We start from the raw sequence: 23748 nt of genomic DNA on the forward strand, positions 1-23748 counted from the left end.
TCGAAGGTCGAGAAACGTCCCTGTCCTTTAAACGGTTGATGGTTTGTTATACATGAGAAAACGGCGGAAGCAATTCAATCGGTGTTGGCAACAACCAACAGCTGGGACATCCAACGAGCCTATTCCTTTACTTTTATTATTTCTTTTTTTTCTCTTTTTTTTTTATTTCTTTTTTTTTTGGTCATCACTGTCTCTCTCTCTCTCTCTCTCTCTCTCTTTCGCTTTCTCTTTCACTTTCTTTCTCCTTACCTTTTCTTCCTTCGTGACTACTGGCCGTTTCTTAGTATTCTGTATGATTTACGATAGCGGGTTGGACTCACGTACGTCGATGTAAGTTAAACGATACTTCCAAGCTTGTATTTCCGGTTTGCCTATCGCAGATTTACTGCGACATCTAAACCATACGTGCCTCGAAAAAGAAAAGCATTTTCTTCCTTCCTTCCTTCCTTCCTTCCTTCTTTCCTTCCTTCATTCCTTCATTCCTTCTTTCCCTATATTATTTCCAACATATTACGAAAAGAGTGGAAAATGTAAAATATAAATTTCACATTCTGACATAGCTTTCCGACATAACCACTCCCGATCCTCTCCTCTTCACCGTTAACATTACGAGCGTCGTCAGCGAGTGCGCATTATGCGATTAACTTTTTGATTTATTTTCGAATAGGGGATAGACCTCGAACACCATTTATTTTACTATGAAAGAGAAAGAGATAGAGAGAGAGAGAGAGAGAGAGAGAGAGAGAGAGAGAGATAGCTTCATTTTATAGTGATTTTCGGATATCCAATTACGATTAACGAGAGGAGTGTCGCATCCTGTTAAATTGGATTATTAAATAATATGTCGTATCGTTGAGGGAATGTAGATTGGAAATCGAGATTATTAGATAATGTAACGTATCGAGATAACGCCGATGTCGAACATATGAATCTAATAATAGAGAATAAATATAAAAATTCACATGGAGAGAGAGAGAGAGAGAGAGAGAGAGAGAGAGAGAAGCAAAATCAGAGACAGAAAGTAAAAGAGAGGAAAGAGACAGAGACAAGTATAGAAGTAAAATATAAAAGAAAGAACACGCGAGTGAAAAGAAAAAGAAAATTGTGAAAGAGAATGGGTGAATACGTGGCCGGGATTTTTCACAAATCGATTATGGCAATTCAATCCGGAAAAAGGGGTTGAGTGAGGTGGGATTTGTCGTTTCGACGAAGAACGAACGTCGAGTCGCGGTTTATCCAGTGTAAGTGAAAAGGAGAAAAAAAGATAGAGATAGAATCAGAGATAAATAGGAGAGAGAAAGATAAAGAGAAAAATAGAGAGAGAGAGAGAGAGAGAGAGAGAGAGTGAGTATGACAGTGATAGAAAGAGAAAGCTTCATCGACGGTCTCTCGGATGTTCTCCATCCGTTCCGCTCGAAATTGTCGATGTTTTCTTTCCGTTTCCGGGCAACGGAGAATCGACAGAAAAGAACCGTGGAAGAGGATTCGTGTAAAACGAATAGAAAGGGAATAAAAAAAAAACAAAAAATAGACCGAAAGAAAATCAGATAAAGAAAGAGAAAGAGAGTAAGAGAATAAGAGAGAGAAAGAGAGAAAAGAATGTAGAGCCGCGTAAACGAGATAGCAAAGTTTACCGAAGGTAACTCGAGCGAGCAGTTGCTGCTCGCATGAACAACGTTACGATTGAAAACGAATAAGATCCGTTTCTTTTTTCCGAAACGGAAAAAGAGAGAGAGAGAGAGAGAGAGAGAGAGAGAGAAATCGAAAATGAAAAAACGACGAGATCCTTTCTGTTACGAGTTATCGAGTAAGTACAATTCCACTAGATTATTCTACGAATGTCCTTCTCTAACAATAAATCGATTTGATACTACGACCTATTATTTTTCTTTTTGATTAACTCTTTAGAGAGAGAGAGAGAGAGAAAGATATTTTTTATTATTGATCGTAGTTGAAAAACATAAATAGCGGAAATATGACTTTGTATCGTAAAAATCGATTTGAAACTGTGCGTGCGAGCAAGTACCTGCATGTAATATGAACTTATGGAGGCGGCGGGGGGGGGAGGGAGGGAGGTTTGCGCAGGAAAGAGAAGGATGGCCATGGTCTTTCGTTTTCTCGTTCATGTAATAAAGATCTTGCATACTAGGATCGCAGAAAGTTTTTATTTGGCGCTTGCGTTGCCGCTATTAGACGTGTCACAACAAGAGATATGCTACCTCACTAACGGCCCCCGACGTTTAAAGCGTTTCGCACCATAATTTCCTTGATTAAGCCGAGATACGTGGCGAGTTGCCAAGAAGGGTGTATGTGTAAGAGAGAGGAAGAGGGAGGAGAAATAGTGAAGAATGAAAGAGAGTAAAAGAGAGAGAAAGAGAGAGAGAGAGAGAGAGAGTGTTAGTGAGAGAGCGAGAGAGTGAATCATAGGGCGAGGGCACGAGTGTGTCCGCTCGCTCGTAAATAACATCGCGAATTAAGCGTGTAATTTCCGTGCGAATTACGAGCGAACGAGCAAACGAATGAGAGAGAAAGAGAGAGAATGAGATATCTACTGGCTATGGTATTCTCCTCCGATACTTTTATTACTTTGTGAAATACGAAATAAGAAAGGAAACATCGATATGAGAAAGAAAAAATCCTGACTCGATATCGCGAACAAATGTTTAAATATTTTCCATGTTTTCCAAAACTAACTTCTAGTGATCGATTTCGCGTGGGCTGTTTCTTATTTATTTATAATAGTGCATTGTATATAAGTATATACAATACTTAGAATACATGGGAGTGAAAATAATCTTTTTTTTTTCTTTTTTATTTACTTGTAGTACTAGTACTAATAGATCGTTATCTATCCTTATTCTTTTTCCTTTTTTTCTGGTTACATAGTCGAGTTAGGTGAACGAGGCACGTCATCGAGTAGTGATTAATGATGTTTCAGTGTATCGTTATACTCTACCTTTGCTGTTTCATAATAATAATAATGATTATCATCATCATCATCATCATAAATACATAATTATTTTTTCATGATTCAAATTGGATATTGTAAGTAACTAGGCGAGATAATTTATCGAGTTAATTATAAATATTATTACCTCGAAGTTCATTTTCTATTTTTACGATGGGACACACATAATTCGTCAATAATTTCTTATAGTTAGGTAACTAGTTATTTAGAGATAGTTTATTGAGAGTTTCTTTTCTAAAGAAAACATTTCTTTTTTTCGATTATTATGACATTTCTATAGGAAATTTTCTAGCACAATTCTGATAGACTTTGTATCACAATATTTTTTCGCTTATCTTCGAAGATTCATTATTTAGGAGCTGCACGCAATTTGAAAGTATTACCATCGTCAATACCCATGGGATCGTTTCAGCATTGTTTATGAAATGGCGAAGAATACTCGAGTACGCAAGAAGAAGCTACTCCTTATTTTCCTTGAGATTGGAACAAAACAGAGATAGTAAGAGAGAAATAGAGCGAGAGAGAGAGAGAGAGAGAGAGAGAGAAAGCGTGTGGGAACTACTACGCATCTGTTCCTCGTGATTGATGCGTAAATTACGTTTCTGCGACACGCACCTGTGTCCCCGGTAATATACCCTCCGTTTCAGGAGGAATCGATTCTTTCGCGTTTTCGAAAACACATGTTGTAAAAGTAAAAAGAAAGGATTTATCTTTCAATCTCGATCAAGCAGAATTCTCAAATATTGGAATTTCGTTATGACGATGAAAATCGTCTTTTTAATTTATCGCTAAAATACTCTCGAGAGATTCATTTGGTTTTTTTTTGTTTTTTTTTTTTGTTTTTCATTGAACATTCGTTTCGAACAATTCGAAGTATTCCCGTTGATTTTGATTTTTTATTCACGATACGCGCGTAGTTGCACGTACTGTCATTTGCTCGTTCGTCTCTTTTGTGTGTTACTTTTTCTTTTCTTATTAAAAATACGTCCCTTTTCTTTCACCGAGTTGAATAAATACGGTCAGATGAAATTTCTTCATAGACCTGTTTACAGCATTGCTAGATCCATTAATTATATACGATATTCGTCGTCGTACGGTATGTATACCAACCTAGACGTGACTCGTTGTTTACTCTTGCTGGTCTGGCCGTTTGCAAAGTCGTATATACATTTTTTGTTCTTTAGAGAGAACGTGGTTTCTCATTACCCGAATATTTTTCAGTATTAAACAAGATTGTTAACACACTCGTAAAATAAAAGAAAACAGAACGGAACTAAAAAAAAAAAGAAAAAAGAGTACACGCTTTTTTTCTTCTTTATGAAGAAATGTGACTTATGAGTCACAGGTCATCGAACTTATGAACAAAATGTTCAAGGACAATTCTCGAAGGAATACTAGAACGTTTAATTAAAGAAGAAATAATGTGAACTGGATTAAGAATTGATATTCTCTTGCAGTTACAAAGTCCCACGATTCATTCTTTCTTTTCTTTTCTTTCTTTCTTACTTACTTTTTTTTCGGGAAAGGAGCAAACAACTGCGCGTAACTCTTTCGTTAAAGTCTCGCACCATAAACTCGGAGAAAGTGTACCCAATTCTCTGAAGGGATTCGCTTAGCTCGAGAAAAGGACTCTCCTAATAATTAAAGAAAACATAGAAAACCGACGTTATTATTGCAAAGTAATAAGATTACTATTCGTAATAATCTTATTGTTAAGATAACAATTATCAAATATAAATATATATATATATAGTTTAGAGAAAAGAAAAATTCATTTATTATTTTACTTCTTAATTATCTATACTATATAATGCAATACTTTTTATCGAAAGAAAAAAAAGAAGTAGTCATCGAACGAATATGGATTATTCGTTAAAGCAGAAATCGAGCGGTATAAAGCAAACAGGATGCACGTTGATAACTGGACCCTTCTATTTTCACCCATCTATTTTTTATGACGCTCGACGTATTCCCATGTACGTTTTCGTTCGGTAAGAGAGACAGACAGACAAACGGATAGGCATACAGACAGAGACGGAAAAAGAGAAACATACAGACAAACGGATGGACGGGTGAAGAGAGACAGATAGTCAGAGACAAAAAGTACGAGAGAGAAGAAGTGAGAAAGATAGAGAAAGATAGAGAAATGATGAAACTCACGTGTGAGTGAGAAAAAGAGAAAGGTAGAAAGAAAGAGAAAGAAGGAGGGAAGAGAGATAGAGAGAGAATGGAGAGAGAGAGAGAGAGAGAGAGAGAGAGATCGTTGGTATTTCCAATTTCACAGAGCGTGGGTTAACGAGGCCCGCGGGGTGGTGGAGTTAGGGTCGCCGAAACCGAGTCTCCACCACCACTTCTCTTCCCCTTTTTCCCACCCTCCTGGTTCATCCCCTCTACGTTGAAGGCACCCCTTTAAACGCGCCGGTACCCCGGACTGCTCCGAGTTCCGGCACATTACCTTCGCTGATTACCGGGCCACCCTGCGGAGTATGTCACCCAGTCACCCTCGAGACACATACCTTCCGGAATCCTAGACACCCACACATATACACATAGTCTCTCTTTTTCTCTCTCTCTCTCTCTCTCTCTCTCTCTCTCTTTCACTCGTTAGCGACCAGAAGAGACGGGTACAAGATACTCTACCTATCTTCGATATATATATATATATATATAGGTATATCTATATGTACAGGTGTAAGTGAAGGTAGAGATTCGAGAGAGCAAGTTGCACGTTTAATCCACGTAAGACATCGTCTGAGTCACCTTAATTTCCTTTTATCGCTTTCTTGCTGGCTCATCCAGTCTCTACGATGAGAAAACGACGTATATGAGTACGGTGCCGTGTTCTCGTTAACGTATCATCAAATGTTACTATGTTGAGTTTAAATGAAAGAGAAGAATTAGCCATTTACATGTTATTAAATATTTCAAATATTAAACAATAAATTGCATTAATATTTTATAATCGATGGCTTTAATAAATTCAATTGTTCAATTAATTTATTTTAATACGTATTATATTATTACGAAGTAATTTATATAAATATATTTTTGTAATCGTATTTAAAATCCGTTTGTTTACATATACCGTTAAGTAAAGATATATGTTATCGTTACGGATTTTTATATCAGTACGTTGTTTACCTTCGATACGCTTATTTATCTTCGTCGAATGGTACGAACGGATCGAAACGTTATACGTATTACCATTTTTCATTATTTTTGTCGTCTACTTTTATCTTTTTATTGATACCATAATGTTTATCTTTATTATTGTCTATTTATACGAGCTGATGAATTTTTCGATCGACAAATGAAAATATAAATTAAAATAATGTGAAACAATTTTTGATTATATTTTATATTATATATATCTATATATATATATATATATAATAATATCAAATTTAATATATAGTATATGTATTACGTTATTTCGTAATTATATCTAAAAGTGTTTTGTTTACATACAATACTTCGTAGGGAAAAAGAGAGAAAGAGAAAACGCAAAAACGCGTTTTCTGTTTTTCTTCTACGTACTTTTGTCAGTATGTTATTTACCTTTGAACAGAATAGACTAGTTTCCGCATCGATACACGCTGCTCCACGGCACGTTTCTTTTTTCTTCTCTTTTATTTTATCATAACAACTCTGAATATTTCTTGTATCGATTTTAAATTAAATCATCTATATACGTAAATTGAATAATTTTGTTATCGTTTAAGCAGAGCCGCACAGAAGTTAAACCTGTCGTCGAGTCCCCATCGTCGACGACGTTCAGGTGACGAAAACATCGGGCCAGAAGAGCAACTAATCTTTCCTAATGGATACGCCGCATTGCTTCTCAAGTCACCGCCTCCGGCACCACCGGCCCTTCTCAGGAGGATAGGAGTCAAAGAGCTTACCGGAGTTGGCAAGGTAAGTGAGCTTATGTACTATTATTTTTTTTCTTTTTCCTTTTCCCTCTAGGTACTTTTTTATTATTTCTATTTTCCATTTCTACGATACGATTTTACGCACGATCGCAGACAAAGCAGTCAAAAGAAAAATCCACTGAAAACTTTGTACTTTATTTTTTTGTTTTCTTTTTTCTTTTTTTTTTTTATTTTCTTTTCTTTTTTCTTTTTTTTTTTCTTTCTTTTTTCCACTTACGAATCTCTCGAGTTTTCATTTCTCCTAACAGGAATATAAAAAAAAAAAAAAAAAACAGAAATAAACTACAAGTGCATAAACGTTGAAACGATAAAACTCTCTTTCACTCTGTTTCTCTTTCTAACTTCGATGCAAACGCGTTCGTGTTTTCCTAGGAAATAAACTACGTTAGGAATTTAAAGTGACGTACGACGGTTGAGAGAGAGAGAAAAAAAGAAAGAAAGAAAGAAAGAAAGAGAAAGAAAACGAGAAGATAGTATTTCTGAAGTTACATCGCAAGTCCCAGGAGCTTTACGTGAGACAACGTCACTTTTGTTATATTTCAAACGAGCTAGCCTTGTGTTTGTATATCTTTTTTTCTTTTTTCCTTTTTCTTACTTAATTGACCAAGAAAAAACAACGAAATTGAAAATATTGTTAATAAGGTTTTCACACACACACACACACACACACCCAAAGAAAGATAATCTATTGTATCTCTAATATCGAAATATTAGGGGGACCGAAAAGTAATCAAAATTTTTCCTTCTTGGCGAAAAAAAAAACATTTATTTATTAAAGAAATTTTAAATGTTAATCAAGCAAAAATTTGTTCATCATTTTTTAACATTTTTTGTCTTACGTAAAAGAAAATTGTTCAATTCCCATTTTAAAAAGTCCTTCGATTTTTCATTGACATGAACTAAATGTGAGTGTAAAATTTCTTCTCATCGACAAAATTTTGATTACTTTTCGGTACCCCTAATATACATATATGTATATATCAGAATATTATTAATTATCCCAAGGAACTCTCCTCTTCTTTAATCAACAAATTCAAATATTACCTAGACTAATTGAACCATGTAACTTAAATGTACTGTCAATTCTAACATTTGCAAAGTTCTCTCTTCGTTTCGAATAATCGTTAAATTTCGACACTTACCGTAGAACAACATGAATCTAGGTAAATTAGGCAAAAGCACAGCAGCATTCCCTAATCTAATTTAAACGATGGTTGGTCAATCTAGGAGTACGATTTCCGTTCACTTTCATTTGCCCATCGTTTAGCCACAAATCCGCAGGTATTTCCTTTTCTCTGGGTAGGTTGAGAACATTGTAGTGGTTCGACCGCAAGTGATGTTATTCTCTCTGTCTTTCTATCAGTTTCTCTCATTCTTTCTTTCTTTCTTTCTCTCTCTCTCTTTTTTTTTTTCTTTTTCTCGCTTTCTCTTTTTGTTTGACTGTCTGCTTCTTTTTCTCCTCTTTGTGCATTCGTATCGTATCGAAAGAAGAGGATTGGGATAGATCGGTATTTGAGGACAAAGCGTAGGGAAGCGTATACTTAGCAGGTGCCCAGGTAGTGATATACATATACATACACACACACACACAAATATATATGTAGAAAAGGAAGAGAGGTACCTTCGGTACGGCTCGTCATTTGAAATGCAGATGAGCTACTTGCGGTGCTATAAGCCGTTCTCTCTCTCTCTCTCTTTCTATCCCTGTTCTCTCTCGAAGTTCCTCTTAGGCTTTCCACCTTCATCGATCCATTATTCTATCCCTTCTCCTCCATCTGTAGGATACAACGCGTGCATCCTTAGATCGTGCAACCACTTGGTAAGAGTACCAGTCGAATATCCGGTTTGAACCATCAAACTGAATATCCGCGTCGGAAGCGACCGGAAACAGTTCTCCGAAGTTTCGAAGGGAGCCTCCAAATGTCGTCACGATTGTATAGAGTTATAAGAGAGATAGAGATAGAGATTGAGAGAAAGGGAGAAAGAGAGAAAGGCGAGAAAGAGAGAAAGAGAGAGAGAGAGAGAAGGATGCTCGTCTCTTACTATTTGCATCGTACTATTACGTTTCCCTCGTAATCCTCGTGATCGTTTGAAATTCGATTTATCAAGTACCTGTTCGTGTTATTGGAATTAGAATAAACCGCATTTGCAATTTTAATATAAATGATCTTTTTTTAATCACTTGTAATTTATTATTTTAATTATTATTTTCAATTTTATAAAGTTTATAAACAAATGTTTTTAATTAAAATTACTAATTATATAATAGTAACGTGTGTAACTACTGCAATTGTGATAGCTACTGTACTGTCTAGTTTTAGGCAAACGTCATTAAACTTCGAGGCATCATAATTCGATGAAAAACGATAAATTTTACATGTAACTTAAAATGTATCTTTGTAATTAGTTGTTAATTTATTATTTGATTCAATTGAATTAATTAAATCTTTTTTTTTTTTTACTAAAAAACAATAAGAAAAAAATTGTCGAATAACTATGCTAGAAAAATATCGGATCTTCGTTGATATAAATTACGTATCAAAGATATATCGAAAATATGAAGTAGTTTGAAAGAAAGGTCGTAGAAGGTTCAAAGTTAATATTTCGTTTTTAACGTTCATAAATGAAGGAGAGAGAAAGAGAGAGAAAGAGAGAGAGAGAGAGAGAGAGAGATACTCTTTCGAGCATGGCATCGAGAGGATCCTCAGGGAGCTTAAGGTTCGCGTCCCAGGAATTCCGGGAAGGTACAGGGTTGAAGATAGTATTACATGAAAGGGATGCTCGTTACGTTTTGAGACGCCAAGCCCCTGCGGAATAAAAGCCGCCGACGTTGCTGTTGCCGTTGCGTTTACCGTGAGCTCGCGCTTAAAAGCCAACCCGCGGAATTGTTCGAAATTAATTCGTTAGAAATAAGGTTTTATTGTTTACCGGTTGACAGGGCTAATTAAAGTGAAGGGTATTAGACGAAGAGATGATAAAAAAGACAGACAGACAGAACAGAGAAGAGATGAACCGTTCGGACGTTTCAAAGCTTTTCAATGAACAGAAATGTCAATTTTCAGAATAATTGTTTCATCTTTGGTTAAATAATATTGTTCGTTTATATTTAATATCGAATTTAGTACCGTAGATCTTGTGATTTTTCTTTTATGTATAATCAGTATTAATACAAAATTAATAATATCATAAGGAAACCTGATAAATTGATAAAAAAAAAAAAAAAAAAAAAAATCAGGGCACATTGTTGGTTCTCGTTAAATCCGTATTTAATATGTTTAAAATATAGATTTGTATTTAAAAATAATTATTAAAAGTTCTTTCGTATCTTGAGGAAGGCATACGTTTTGTAAAATCATTGCATTCAAATTAAATGTAAAAATATACTTATCAATTATTATTGTTATTATTATTATTAACATTATTACTCGTAACATTTGTTTAAAAGACCAATAGGATCGAAATTATTTGATCTATATCGTTTAAAATGAGAAACATCTGGTATATTTACTCGTGGTTGTGGAAAATTAGAGTAGTGCATTACGATATAGCAGTGAACTTTATCTTTAGTTTTAATGAAACGTACGTGGTTGAACACAAACTGCAGACTCGCAATTATCGTTTATATGCATGTTAGACTATGTTATATACATACACTGATCTATGTCTCTCTTTCTTTCCCTCTCTCTCTCTCTCTCTCTCTTTTTCTCTCTTTTCGTCCAAGTAGTCATCTCACAGTCGCTTGAATATTTAGTATCTCTATGAAGAGAGAGAGTAATTAAACATCCGCATAGTGCGTCGAATACTGACCAAACGTGGCTTTGCTTTGGCTTTATGCACGCTTAGTCGCCAATCTCTTGTTCTCGTGTGGACTTTCTCTGTTCCGTTTATGTACCTTCTGTGTGGACATTTCTCATGTTCGGATGCAAGAGATTTTAAAGGTTCCCTTTCTCTTTCTATTTCATATTCACGTATGTATCCGTTATCATTGTATCTGTCTCTCTATCCATTTCAGTTTGCTTTACCGGCTAACAATTTGCCTTTCCTTTGCATAAGACTACAAAGCATATACCATCATTTACGTGTCTTCGTTGTGGACAATTACTATTATAATAAAATAATAATAATAATAATAATAATAATAATGAGAACAAGGAAAGAATAAGATTAGAAATCTAAATTGCTTTTTTAACGCAATTTTATACACATCCAGGCCAAAGATCATTGATTTTTATTCAAAATCATTTACTTTTTCTTTTTCTGAGATATTATAATCTTATTTTGGGATAGGGGGAGAGTAGAGGGGAGTTTATATTATAGTATTAAGATAGAAAATGTATTTGTATCAAATATTAAAAAGGAAGTTCCGTTAATTTTTTCGAAGGACCGAATGATTCTTATTTATCCCTCGTCGTGATCCAATATACGACTCGTGGCTTTGGCTAGCGAGAGGAAGGGAGGGAAAAATGGGGGAAAAGAAGAAAGGCAAAGGGTGCTCTTGAGAGGGTAAAGAAAGAAAAGTGGAACTCGTTTGGTTTCGTGACTCCTGCTGAAATAAAAGATAGAAAGAGAAAGAGGAAATAAAGGTGAAATAAGGACAGAGAGTAATAGAGGAAAAAAAAAAGGGAAAGCGTGATTTTTATAGGTTCGTACAGGCGTGTATCGAAACTGTTTTCTCTTTTTTACGATGAGGAAGAAAAAGAGATGGGTTGGTAAAGAAGAGCTTCGGACTACTTAGGAAAGAAACGAGAACGGTTAGGGCTAGTTGAACACGACGAAATGAAGCGTGACCACCGATGGTCCTGGTTCCCAGCCGTCTAACAAATTCCAACTTTCTTACTTTGCCCTGATCGAACTGCACGGAAGGATAGAAAGCATGTGTGTATACACGTTTCTATGTCTAACATAAGTTCAATTTAAAGTAGATGAAGAGATCAAGTGAAAGATAAAGGCATATAAAAATATATAGAATATAATATGTATGTTATAAAATATTTGTATTGATAGTTATTCTCATTCTTATTGGATATTCGATGATGGCATTAATAATCATTTATAATACTTTTTGTTATAAGAATGGTAGAAATGATCGTTTTTATAAAAGAAGGGTAAAAGCAAGTATAGTCATTCAGAAAAGTTTTATATAGGCGTTAATCATTTTAGTCGGGTATGGGTTATCGTGTCAGAACGATTCGAAGTATCTTTCTTGGGCTCGAATCTAGATCGAATTTTCATGGTTGATAGAAAGGAGAATCGAGAAATGGGGGATCCAGTAGGGCTGGACTGTCTTTTCGATCGAAGGGAGATGGATTTAGAAAAAGGGAATTTACGTGAAAGAGGGTTTCACTGTTTCCTGAAACACACGAGATTGTAAGGAAGAAAAAAACTAGCAGATAGAATAAGGAAAGTTAGACGAAGTAATGATTTCGCTAATTCGAGAGAATCGATGCTACTACGACTAGTGACATTCCGAAAAACCGTTTTCCTGGCTCTCGCGTTCGGTGGTCCGGGAAAACTACATAAGAAAAGTTTCCTGGCACACGTTTACCAGCTTTTCCTACGGAGAGCCAAATTGCATTTCTCATACTTTTATCGCTACCATTTCGTTCCTTTTTTTTTCCTTTTTATTGCCCTTTTTTGTTTCTTTTTTTTTGTTTCTTTTTCTTTTTCTTCTTCTTCTTCTTCTTCTCTGTTCTATAGTCGATGATATTACTCCAGAAACTGTACTTCAATAAGATCGCTCTCGAAACAGCTATCGTCCTCTCCTTTAAGGAACATTAACGTTTAGAAAAGAAAAGAAGAAAAAGGAATACGAGATAAAAACCGGTCATTTCGTCTCAATTGTCTATTCTCTTAGAATTTTTAAAACGTTTATTTCTTTCAATTTATTCATTGAACTTTCGTGTCCCTTGGCATCTGTTTGTTGTTGGCTTTTTCTTTTCTTTTAGATTTTTATTATCATTTGAAATAATCTTTTTAAATGGAAAAATTGTATATTCTCGTTTTATAATTTGATTTTTCTCTTTCCCCATTTTATTCGCGTTTTTACAAAGTTTTTAAATAAGGGGATGCTTAACATTTGCATTTTCTTGTTCTTTTTCCTTTTTCTTTTTATCTAATGAGCATGAAAATTAATTTTTCCAAGGAAAGTAAAAGATAATACAAAATGTTAGTTAAGTTTAAAAAAACGTAACGCTTAATCGAATAACGAGATTATTATGGAATAATTCATTGAATAAACTTTAATAAAATAGTAATGAATTAATCAGCGAGGCCATTTAATCATTGAACTATTCAAACAGTTAAATATTCAATCAGCTTACTAATTCTCTAATTTATCGCCCTAACTTGAATCGTTCAACAAGCTAACTAGTTTATCCGATAAACTATTAATTCACGAGCTTAAGAATCTTATTAACGTATTAACTATTATCGTAGTTACCTCAACTTTGTCCAGAATATATTTGAAATTTTTGAAAAAAATCAACAAACAATATTTACTTATATTTTGGCAAAATCAAACATATTTCACGAAAAACATTAAGTGATCAAATCGATTTATGCAAAATTAACTTTATTATAATGAAAGTGAATTCTATGACTTCAGTTAACACGATTGAAAATATTTTATACATGTGAATTATTATGATTAAATAAACAACACTATTGATGTATAATACAGAATATTTTAATAATCAAAAGAGATCAATTGTCAGTTTATTTGAAATATATTTTTCATTAATATTATTAACATTTGGAAATTTCCAAATAAATTGCAAAAAAAATTGTGTAGAAAAATAATATTAAGAGATACATTAAACTGATAAGAAAATTTATGATTGAAATAATAAAAAAATGACAAATTAAATTGACCTGTAAAATCAATTAAATAATAAAGCATCGTTAACAATAAAATACAAATATATATAGATATATCATACGAGTAATCGATATTTCGAAAGGATAGCAAATAGATGTTGCGAAAGATTTGATCGATAATATTGTCAGAGAGTCTTATTCTGTTTCATTAAGAAGGGAAATGAGGCAAGAACATGCGCAATTTGATCTAGAGGAAGCTGCTGACCGGGATCTCTCAACGTACTCGTAGTGGTTTTGAAGCCGTGCGTTTGCTCGGTTTTATTGAAATGTCCGGTCTTACGCGTCCCCTCATCTATTTTCTCGACGAACGAACGAACGAACGAACGAACGAACGAACGACGGAAGAAGGCGAAGGGTGCCGAGCGACGCGATACCACCCTTCTGACCTCAGAATGCCTAATGAGAGCTTCTGATTTTACTGAGACTCGACGGACCTTTACTCTCCAGCTTACCAGTCGACCCTTAACCCTTTGAAATGTGGTTGCTGAGAAACGGGAGAGAATTAAAGCGTGAAGGAAGAAAAAAAAAGAAAAAAGAAAAAAGGAGACAAAAAAATCTATCGATTGTTATTTGACTCGCGTGGTATTTGAAATTAAATAATATTGAGATTGAAATTATTTACAATATTTCTTTAGATAAGTAATTTGAAATTTACTTGTACATTAAAAATGTTATAATTGTAATATTAATATTTATAAATATTAAATTTCGTCTAACAAAAGTTTTATATATATATCCACATTTAATTTATTAATTATTTCTAATTATGAACTCGTGCTAAAAAGTGCTGAATACTTTTAATTAAAGTGTTTTGTAGGAATGGAATAATTTATTATTAATTAAATTCTAATAATAAATTATATTTAATAATTACAATTTTTGTTTTCTGAATAGAATTTAATTAATTAATATAAATATTACACTATTTTACATTAATATTAACAAACACGTATAAAAACGTCGATAGACCACTCTGGTAATTTTTACCAAACGCATATATGCTTTCATAACACTCTAAGGGTTAATTTAATATAATTATTTATTAAGATAAAGTTTAATTTTTTATTATTATAATAATAATAATTATTATTATTATTGTTTTGATAACAATAATACTCGTTTAACTATTTGTTTAATTTCACGAGTAACATTGAAATCATTTCTTACTTTTATTCTATTTTATCGCTATAATATTGCTATTTTGTATTAAAAAATTGCTATCTGAATATATCTATAAATTACGTGTCACGTTGTTTGTCCGCAATGGACTCATAAACTACTGAACCGATTTTAATCAAATTGTGCACACTGTGTGCAGTTTCATCCAACTTGAAAGATAGGATAGTTTATATCTCAATTTATAATCGCAATATTATTTGTTTATTAACAAAGAGTCATGATTATCTCTGTTAGTTTGATAAAATTCTAACAGATGGCGGTAGAAGGTAATTCGTTGACTTAAAGACGTGTGTATCGACTGATTGTGAGCCACAGATTATATATAAATTTTTATGTAACTTTTAAAATTTAAAACTACGTGAATCACGTCAGTGACAATTAGGAATAGAACTTGAAAAGACATGAATTCATGTCAGGGGTTGCAAATGTGTTAATATTAATTAGATCAAAAATTCAATATGAACATTACAAATTTGTTTTTTGCATTTTTTATTAATTTTTTTTCTCTATATATTTTTATCGTATCAATCATCATTTATTGGATTATTATTGAACCTAATCGAGGGTTAATTTTCTTTCTCGGTGCATTGTAATTCGATCGAAGGCGATAACAATGTGTCGCCATAGGGGTTATTTTAATATTAATTAATCCAAGGGGCATCGGAGATAACGGAGAAGAGCGACATTAGGGATGTTTGCGGACAGTCCATGGGGACCATAGGGGACCACGCGTTGTACCACGTGGTATCCACAGTATAATTGGAGGTCACTGCGGTTTTAGGGAACTCTGCTCTACTCCTACTTGAAACGCGCGACTGAACGTTCTGCATTGTCCTTAAGGAATACCATAATACAAGATGGAGAATGCATTTCGTCTAAGGAATCCTTTGAATTTACCTATACCTTTTTAATTAATCGATTCCTTGTCATTCCATTATTCTCAATAACAAACTGATTTCAATAGTGATTCGATTGATTCTATTATTACAATAAAATGTAATTTTTTTGATCGATTAGTCTCGATGTACGAAAATTTAAGAAAATTCACAATCGCTTAACAATCATCTTTTTCAATTAAGTTTCACTTTTTTTTTTAAATATTCATTTTTTCACAATATTTTTTTTTGTTATTATTATCATTGACACAAACTGTATAAATGATTTGCATATTCTAAAAATATTTTTGTTTATTTTTTTTTTTTTAATATTTAATATATAAAATTTATTATTATTATTATTATTATTATTATTATTATTATTATATAATTTTAAACTCTTTGTAATTATTCATGACAAAAATGTCCAAGATACAATGTTCTTTTTTTGATTTTTTTTTTTTTTTGATAGCATCTCTAAACGTACCACGTGATGAGGATCGATAAGTAAATAGATATTCGTATAGCAACGTCGTGGAAGCGTTTAATTAGCGGCCGAGCTTTGATCGAATTTCAATGGAGGTGCAATTAAATCGCTAAAGAAACTCGCTAAGCGATAACGAGAGAAGAACAAAAAAGTTGAAAGAAAAGAACTATTCATTTCCTAATTTTCTAACTTGTTAGGTTGATGCTGTCGGTTTAGATTTTTTTCGAAGTTTCTTTCTTTTTTTTTTATTTTTTATTTTTTATTTTTTATTTTTTTTACTTGTATTAACGAAGGATAGAAAAAAATTCGATCCTTCCTAGAATATTTTTTCACATAGTTTTTTCTATCAAATAGTATCATGTTTCTCGTTAGTTTGAACAATATTTTCCCGTATGCGAAACAATTACAATAAGCAATTAAAAGAACGAAGAAGAGAAAAAGGAAAATTTATAGAAATCTATACAGATATATATATATACAGTCTATCTATCGAATGTTTATTATAAATATTTCGAAAAATCAAATGATAACGACCTACTTTTACGAATATTTATTATAAAAAAACTTTATACATTAAAATTGCAATGTGTTATTTCGCGTTCATACACAGTTGGTAAAAGGTAATTACAAGCACGCAATTGCACATTGCATCGTGCAAAGGATGAAAAAAAGTAGATTACATTTGCCGTGTTTAATGGAAAAGTTTAAGAAGAAAAGAAAATGTATGTTAGAAAACGAGAGCAGTAGTTGAACACGAATTGTTAATTAACCTTTCATTAGTTTCACTTGCTTGCGTTTATTGTCGTTGGCATGCAAATCACGCGTGAAAAAGAAAATATTCGTCAAAAGAAAAATAATACTTCCTAAAGAATTTTTAATCTAATATACCCTAACTCTGAATCTCTAAACTAGAGAAAACATCGTTTCGTAGGAAAATACATATGTAGGATTTTATACACGCATTTACACACACGATAGAAACGATCAAATTCAAAAACTCAAAACTCGTTGACGTAACGAATAAACGAATTAATAATTAGAAATTTCTCTTTTTCTCTTGACGATCTCGTTTTTGTCGTTTCATCGTGGTGGCATTTACTAAAAGATTATAAAATATAAAAAAAGAAAACAAAAAACAGATCAAAAGAATTGAAGATGTATATATACCGTGATGAAAATACTCGTTCGCTCGATATCATATTTACCAAGCATTCATTTGCTCGAATAAGCTTCAAAGGGGAAAAGAAAACGAGATTTATTTATAAATATATTATTAAAAATTCGAACCTAAATATTATTTGTTTTTTATTTTATTTTTTGTTTTATTTAGTAACGTGTATCTTCTTATTCGAATAAATTTGTAAAATGTACATTTGTATTGTAAATTTTTGTAAACTTTCTTTTTCATTTCTTATATTTAATTAGTAGGGTAAGAATACGTTGAAGGATAGAATACGTTATCTTGTTTTATTCAAAACCCGTTGGTCATCTTTAAAAACTCGTCCTTCACATATTCTCTCTTTCAGCTTGGTAATAATTTTGTGGCCGATGTTTCGTACTCGCTTCTTCACCGTCTCGCCGTAGGTTTCTAACGCGAGAAAGGGTTGCACGCATTATCACTTTTACCAGCTTATGAATTTATTAGGAAGTTCCAACGGGGGAAAAGGGGGATATACCAGCCGCAAGATACAACGGCTAGTCCACGTTCACGAGAATATGGCTGAACTCGACTCTAAACTCTATCTCATTTTATCTTCTTCTCTCTGTCTCTTTTTCTCTCTTTATCTCGAGCTCTTCTCTCTCTCTCTCTCTCTCTTTCTTCCCACAGGACAGCTTTTTACAAGGGTTAATTTTAATCACATGATTCATGCGCTCGCGAGCATAATCGCGTCGGTTTTACAGGCGACTTCCTTTCCAACTTGCTAATTCGTATTTTGAAATATATTATTCATTTTAATTTGAAATGTTAGAAATAACATTGTAATATATGTCATTAAAAAAAAAAAAAAAAAAAAAAAGTACAATGTGTTATTATTTTTCTTTTCAAATTAATTAACATGTTAAATGTTAAATATATTATTAATAAAAAATTAGATTTTATACGATAATAAGAAATTGATACGAGAATAGAAAACATTATAATAATGTTTGAAATATATTTCTATTACTACGTATTATTGAATCCTTAAAGAGAAAGAGAAGAGAGAGAGAGAGAGAGAGATGAGAGTTATTGTTTCAGTAAACGTGACAGGTAATTTTGAAGCTACCAATGCGTCACGACGTGTAAAATGAGCACCCTTTCGTCTCAACGTTCATACGCTAACTTTCCGTCGTAATTAACACTCCTAAGTGATTTAACGAGCAACATCATTTCTAAATACAACGTTGCCCTTGTCACATCATCTTCATGTTGATGCGTTGAATACTTGAAGAATTTTTTAATTGATATTATCGGGATAAAAATGATTAACAAATTTATGCAAATTTATTGTATTTAATTATCATTATTTTAAACATACGAGAACCTGGATAATTATGAAAATTTTATACAAGTCTATATTGTAGTAAATAACAATACTTTCTTTGGTTGTATTAATAAAGAGTTTGAATAAAAAGATAAAAAAGTAGATCGAATATTCATTCAAAAGATAAAGATTATTTCTGCGAAAGATTATTTTATCTGATTTTCCAAACAGACATATACTTTGAAATTAACTAATTAAAGTATTCGCATTTTCTATATGATTCTCGATAGACACAAAATAATAGAAAAATCGTCTTGAAGTATTTAAGATCGATCGATAAGTAATTCGTATCGCGTTAGTATGATAGACGAAAGCTTGATAAAGGGTTTCCGCTTTTGGAATATTCTCGTAGAGGAGGTATGTGTAAATCGAACGAAATCTGAAAAAGGGTGCGCTCTCGAACTAAGCGCGCGTGCTCACGGCTACGCTTCAATCGGTCTGCCCACTTTCTGTTTGCTCGCTCAATGAGTATTTCGGTGTAAACGAGATTCTACGGCGTAAGAGGGAGGACACAGTAGGAATGTGCGCGCGAGCCCGCGCGTATGCACGTAAACACTAATACTAACGTATACCGAGTGTGCGTGTGAATGACGAGAGAGGGAATAGTAGTGCACCGAGAAAACGCTGTTTAATTTCAGAGAACACGCTCGATGCGTCCGGTGCTTTCGTGTTTGACGAACGACCAACCGATGTGTGTTAGTTCCGCGTACGCATTGTAAAAAGAAATCCTTTTAGAAAAGTTCTCGAGCTTTTCTTTTTCTTTTTTTTTTTTTTTTATTCTACATTCTTCACGATGAAAGGATACTACCTCGTTAATCGAATCTTTTGATTTGGAAGAATTATTTTTGTCATTTAATCTCGGGTCAAGACAGGTATATAATACTTTTTTTTTTTTCTAAGTACATCAACGCAAATAAATACTCGAGCTTTAGAAATGTTTTAATTTTAAAAACACTAATGTAAATAACACGTTCATTAAAATAATTACATTTCTTTATGCATACACAAATTTAACGTTTATTTTATAATTTTCCTTTTTTTTGTCATTATTCTCTTTCCAACTATTACGATTTTTATCACTTTTAACATAAATATCAGAAAATGTATTTAAAATAATTAAAGTTTCTTTATACATCTATAAACACACATCGCGCTTATCTTTCTCGTATTCATTACAAAATGTACACTTTGTGATGTCATATGTAAATAGAATACACACATTTTATTAAAACCATTTTAATTTCAGATAGTAAATGGTTAAACTGTTTAGACATTAATTTTCTTTACTAAAAGACAGATTAGTGTTATCAAGAAAGTTATGATTATGATGGCTTATGAAAATCTTCTTGAGATCTAAGCTCTCGTATAACTGTTATTTCTCTCTCTCTCTCTCTCTTTCTCTCTCTTTCGATTGGGGAAGGTAGATGTGGATCTGTACTGTGGCACCGGTTTAATAAATGTCCCTGACGCGTGGTCGGCAAGGGTACAAATCGCTTGGAACCGCAGACACAATGCTTAGTAATGGTGACCGACGGGTTCCCGTAACGCCCCCTTGACTCTGGCTTCCCGGTTAGCGCCAGTAGTGAGAGAGTGCTCCATTCGTTATGTTCCTTCGCTATTGCTGCTAACCCAGAACCAGTGCTTGATCGCACGCGCGCGATCAGCGCGATTTGATTTCGACGCGAATCGTCGGACAAACGAGCTTAATTAATCCAACCGTTTACTACTAAACCTCCGTACCCTATCCTCCCCCTGTCCCCCTTATCCCCCTTCTCCATCCCCTTCATCCCTTAGTTTGCCTGCGGCCAGGCCAACTGACGCGGAGACAATACAAAATATCCTACTGTTTCCATCGTCCTTTACTCTTGAAATCATTCACGTTAAATATGACATCTATCGTTTATTATAAATGTCAACGATGATCTTCTATAAAACGTTTTATTAATGAATTTTAATAGAAATTTTTAACTTTATTTGTTTTTTTTTTATCTTTTTAGTTTAATAATTTTTATAATTAGATAAGGATTACTAATGTAGTATTTAATTCTCATGATCGTACTTTTAAATTTTACTATATGCTTTCAAAATTTTCATTTTTGAGATAATTTATGTAAATAAAAAATAATTACAGTATTTTTTTTCTATATATTTTATACTATTGTTAATGCAATTATATTATTAGAGTAATTTTTTTTTTATATATAAAATATCATAAAATTAGTCTTAAAAACTATTAAAATTTAAATACTATTCTTTTGCGATTTATCGATATTATCGAATAAGTACACATGCAGACATGTAATCATAAAGAGGATAATTTTCTCTTGGAAATGGTATCTATTTCATGTCTCTGCGATTTTTCATTCAAAAGATACAGCCTTTTGAGGTTTGCCATTCATGATTCCATTAAACACCTGCTGTGAGTAGTAACAGGTGTATGATTCGTAGTGAGTAGAAAAATCTGTTTACGTTGACCAGCTGATCTGCGTAAGTTCCAGGAATTTACGTAGATGAATGGAAATCCAAGAAATTATATAGGTCGGTATGTCAACGTAACAACCATCTGTTACATTGAAATATCTTCAAAATGAAAAATCGTAAAATCACGGAACAAAAACATCATTATAAAAAATATATTTTTGTCTCTATTGTTTTTCATTTTAATTGTCTTGTCAATAATCAAACAATTATACATTTTTGCTAATTTGTTATAAAAGAGTAGTTATACATAAATGCTCGAAAAAGTAGTATTACCTAGCATAAAAAAATGTAAGTGATAAAATGTAAATTATCGAATAAAGTGGTTGTCTCATTAATTATGAATAAAAGAATGTCGAAGGTGTTGTCGTGACCACAAGAGGGTGAACGTTCGACTCGATATCGACGAAATAGTTACGAAACGATTTTGTGTATCGGAATTTCCAGAGATTCCAGAGGCCAGCGGTTTCGTCGGGCAACTTCACGTATTGTCTATCTTTATTCCCAAGTCAGTCTGGGGGGATATACCTAGATATATGTTGGCAGAGGTAAATGTGTATGTGTACGTGTACACATATGTGTGCGTGTGTTGTTAGTTAGTGTGAACCTTCCGTTCTCTATCCTACCAACGTTCTTGAATAAGTTATTTTCTCAAGGTTCGAGCCGGACTTTGGGCCTTGCAGCATTGATGCAGCCAAAGAATCTTCTCACGCATTCCCTTTGAATCTCACGCTTTACTGTCGTGTCTTCGCTTTCGTATATCCGACTCTCCAACGTCGAAGGAAAACTTTATTACAGCAAGCTTTGCGCAAGGCCGTGCGCAACATCGTAGAAATATATTCGCAAGGATTTCCCTAGACGGGGATGAAATATGTAAGGAGCAATCCTGTGAGATGTATATATATATATAGAACATCTATCCTTCTCTTACTTAGTAAAATCATCTGTTGAAACACTATATACATAGTTCTTATATTTCGTGTGTATTGGTGTGCTAACAAAACAAATTCCTTAGCAGGATCCTTTCTTCTTCTTCTTCTCCACCCCCTTCTCCCAGAACCATTTTTAATCCCGTAATAATGTTTCAATTAACAAATACTGTATATTGATGAGATAATTTATGTATAAATGGTGTATGTCATATTTTTCAATGAGATTCGCAAAATAGTTACGAAAATGAATGTATGAAAAATATCATTAAATAGAAGGGACAATTCCCTTCTACTATTTTATTCGAAATAATATCAAAGCTATTTTGAACGTAATGCGCAGATAGAAAGTGGTAGGACAGGGGAAAAAATTGCTTTGCGAACGAGTAACACGAGTCGTTAGCGGCTAATCTATGGTAAAGGACGAGTGGGGAAATAGGATTGGAGTCAACAACGACGTCTTTCACCCTCTCCTACCCCTCTCTCGTCGTATGTTACTTTCACTCTTACTCTCATTCTCTTTCACTCTCTCTCTCTCTCTCTTTCACAAGTACGAGCTACAAGGGCTCGAGAATCGCGCAAAACGAGCGGCCGGCTTTTCAGGAAGCCGCGGAACTGTCGGGCCAACGATTAGTACAGCTCGAAAAGAGAGAGAAAGAGAGAGGAATAGAAAGAGAGAAAGGAAGAGATAGGGTGATCGTACTGTACTGGCTGGACCACAGATAAGAGAGAGAGAGAGAGAGAACGAGAGAGGGAATGAGAGTTATAGAGAGAGGAGCAGCAGTCTCTGTTGATTCAAGTGGGCACGTGATAAAAATGACAATGATGAGTTAATGCAATAACTGTGTACCTTCCGACCCTCGTCGGCTTGTCGGTACATATAGGCCATTTCTGTGTGAGTGATCCAAGTATATACACGTGGTCCATGCACGAGTTTCATATCTTTGTATGCGTGAAACTACCAGCTCGTCCATCCGGTCGACGGTTTCCCGATTCGTCGAGCCAGAGCCAGAAACGGAACAGAGGTCGTGTGCCCCACACCCTTTGCCCTTTTCCGTCTCTCTCTTTCTCTCTCTCTCTCTCTCTCTTTCTCTCCCTCTTTCACTCTCTCACTCAACCCTTTCCAACCACCCGTTCACAAGTATGGGCCACCAGCCATAGGGGTGGCGGTTCATCGAGCGGAGGTGACGGAGAAACCGTACTCCACGGCCGATGTGGAAACTGTATTCCTGCTATTTAGTACCGGCTCTACCAATTTACTTCGCGCGAGCAATAAACCCAAACTAAACGGGATTAATGCCTCGCTCTACCCCCTTCCTTCCATTCAACGCTATCTCTCTCTCTCTCTGCCTCTCTGTCTCTCTGTCTCTCTTCTGCTGTCAACCCCCTTCCCCCTATTCACCCACTCATCCCTTTTGTCTGTCACTCCAAATCGTGTATATCTATTCTTCTATCTTTTTCTTATTTTCTCTTTTTTTTTGCTTTCTCTCTCTCTCTCT

The 23748-nt window shown here is 33.9% G+C and overlaps 1 protein-coding gene across 1 annotated transcript in view; it reads left to right on the top strand.

The window, feature by feature from the left end:
• LOC107064470 (uncharacterized) overlaps nt 1-23748 on the top strand; it is a 387060-nt gene that overhangs the window by 244294 nt on the left and 119018 nt on the right. The window contains exon 7 of the mRNA XM_089173580.1: nt 6694-6883. Coding sequence (XP_089029706.1) covers nt 6694-6883 — 190 coding nt within the window. The remainder of the gene's footprint in view (nt 1-6693; nt 6884-23748) is intronic.

Source organism: Polistes dominula, unplaced genomic scaffold, assembly GCF_049000335.1.
Source record: "Polistes dominula isolate Pdom_NZ unplaced genomic scaffold, Pdom_raw_medaka contig_33, whole genome shotgun sequence".
Classification (NCBI taxonomy): Eukaryota; Metazoa; Arthropoda; class Insecta; order Hymenoptera; family Vespidae; genus Polistes; species Polistes dominula.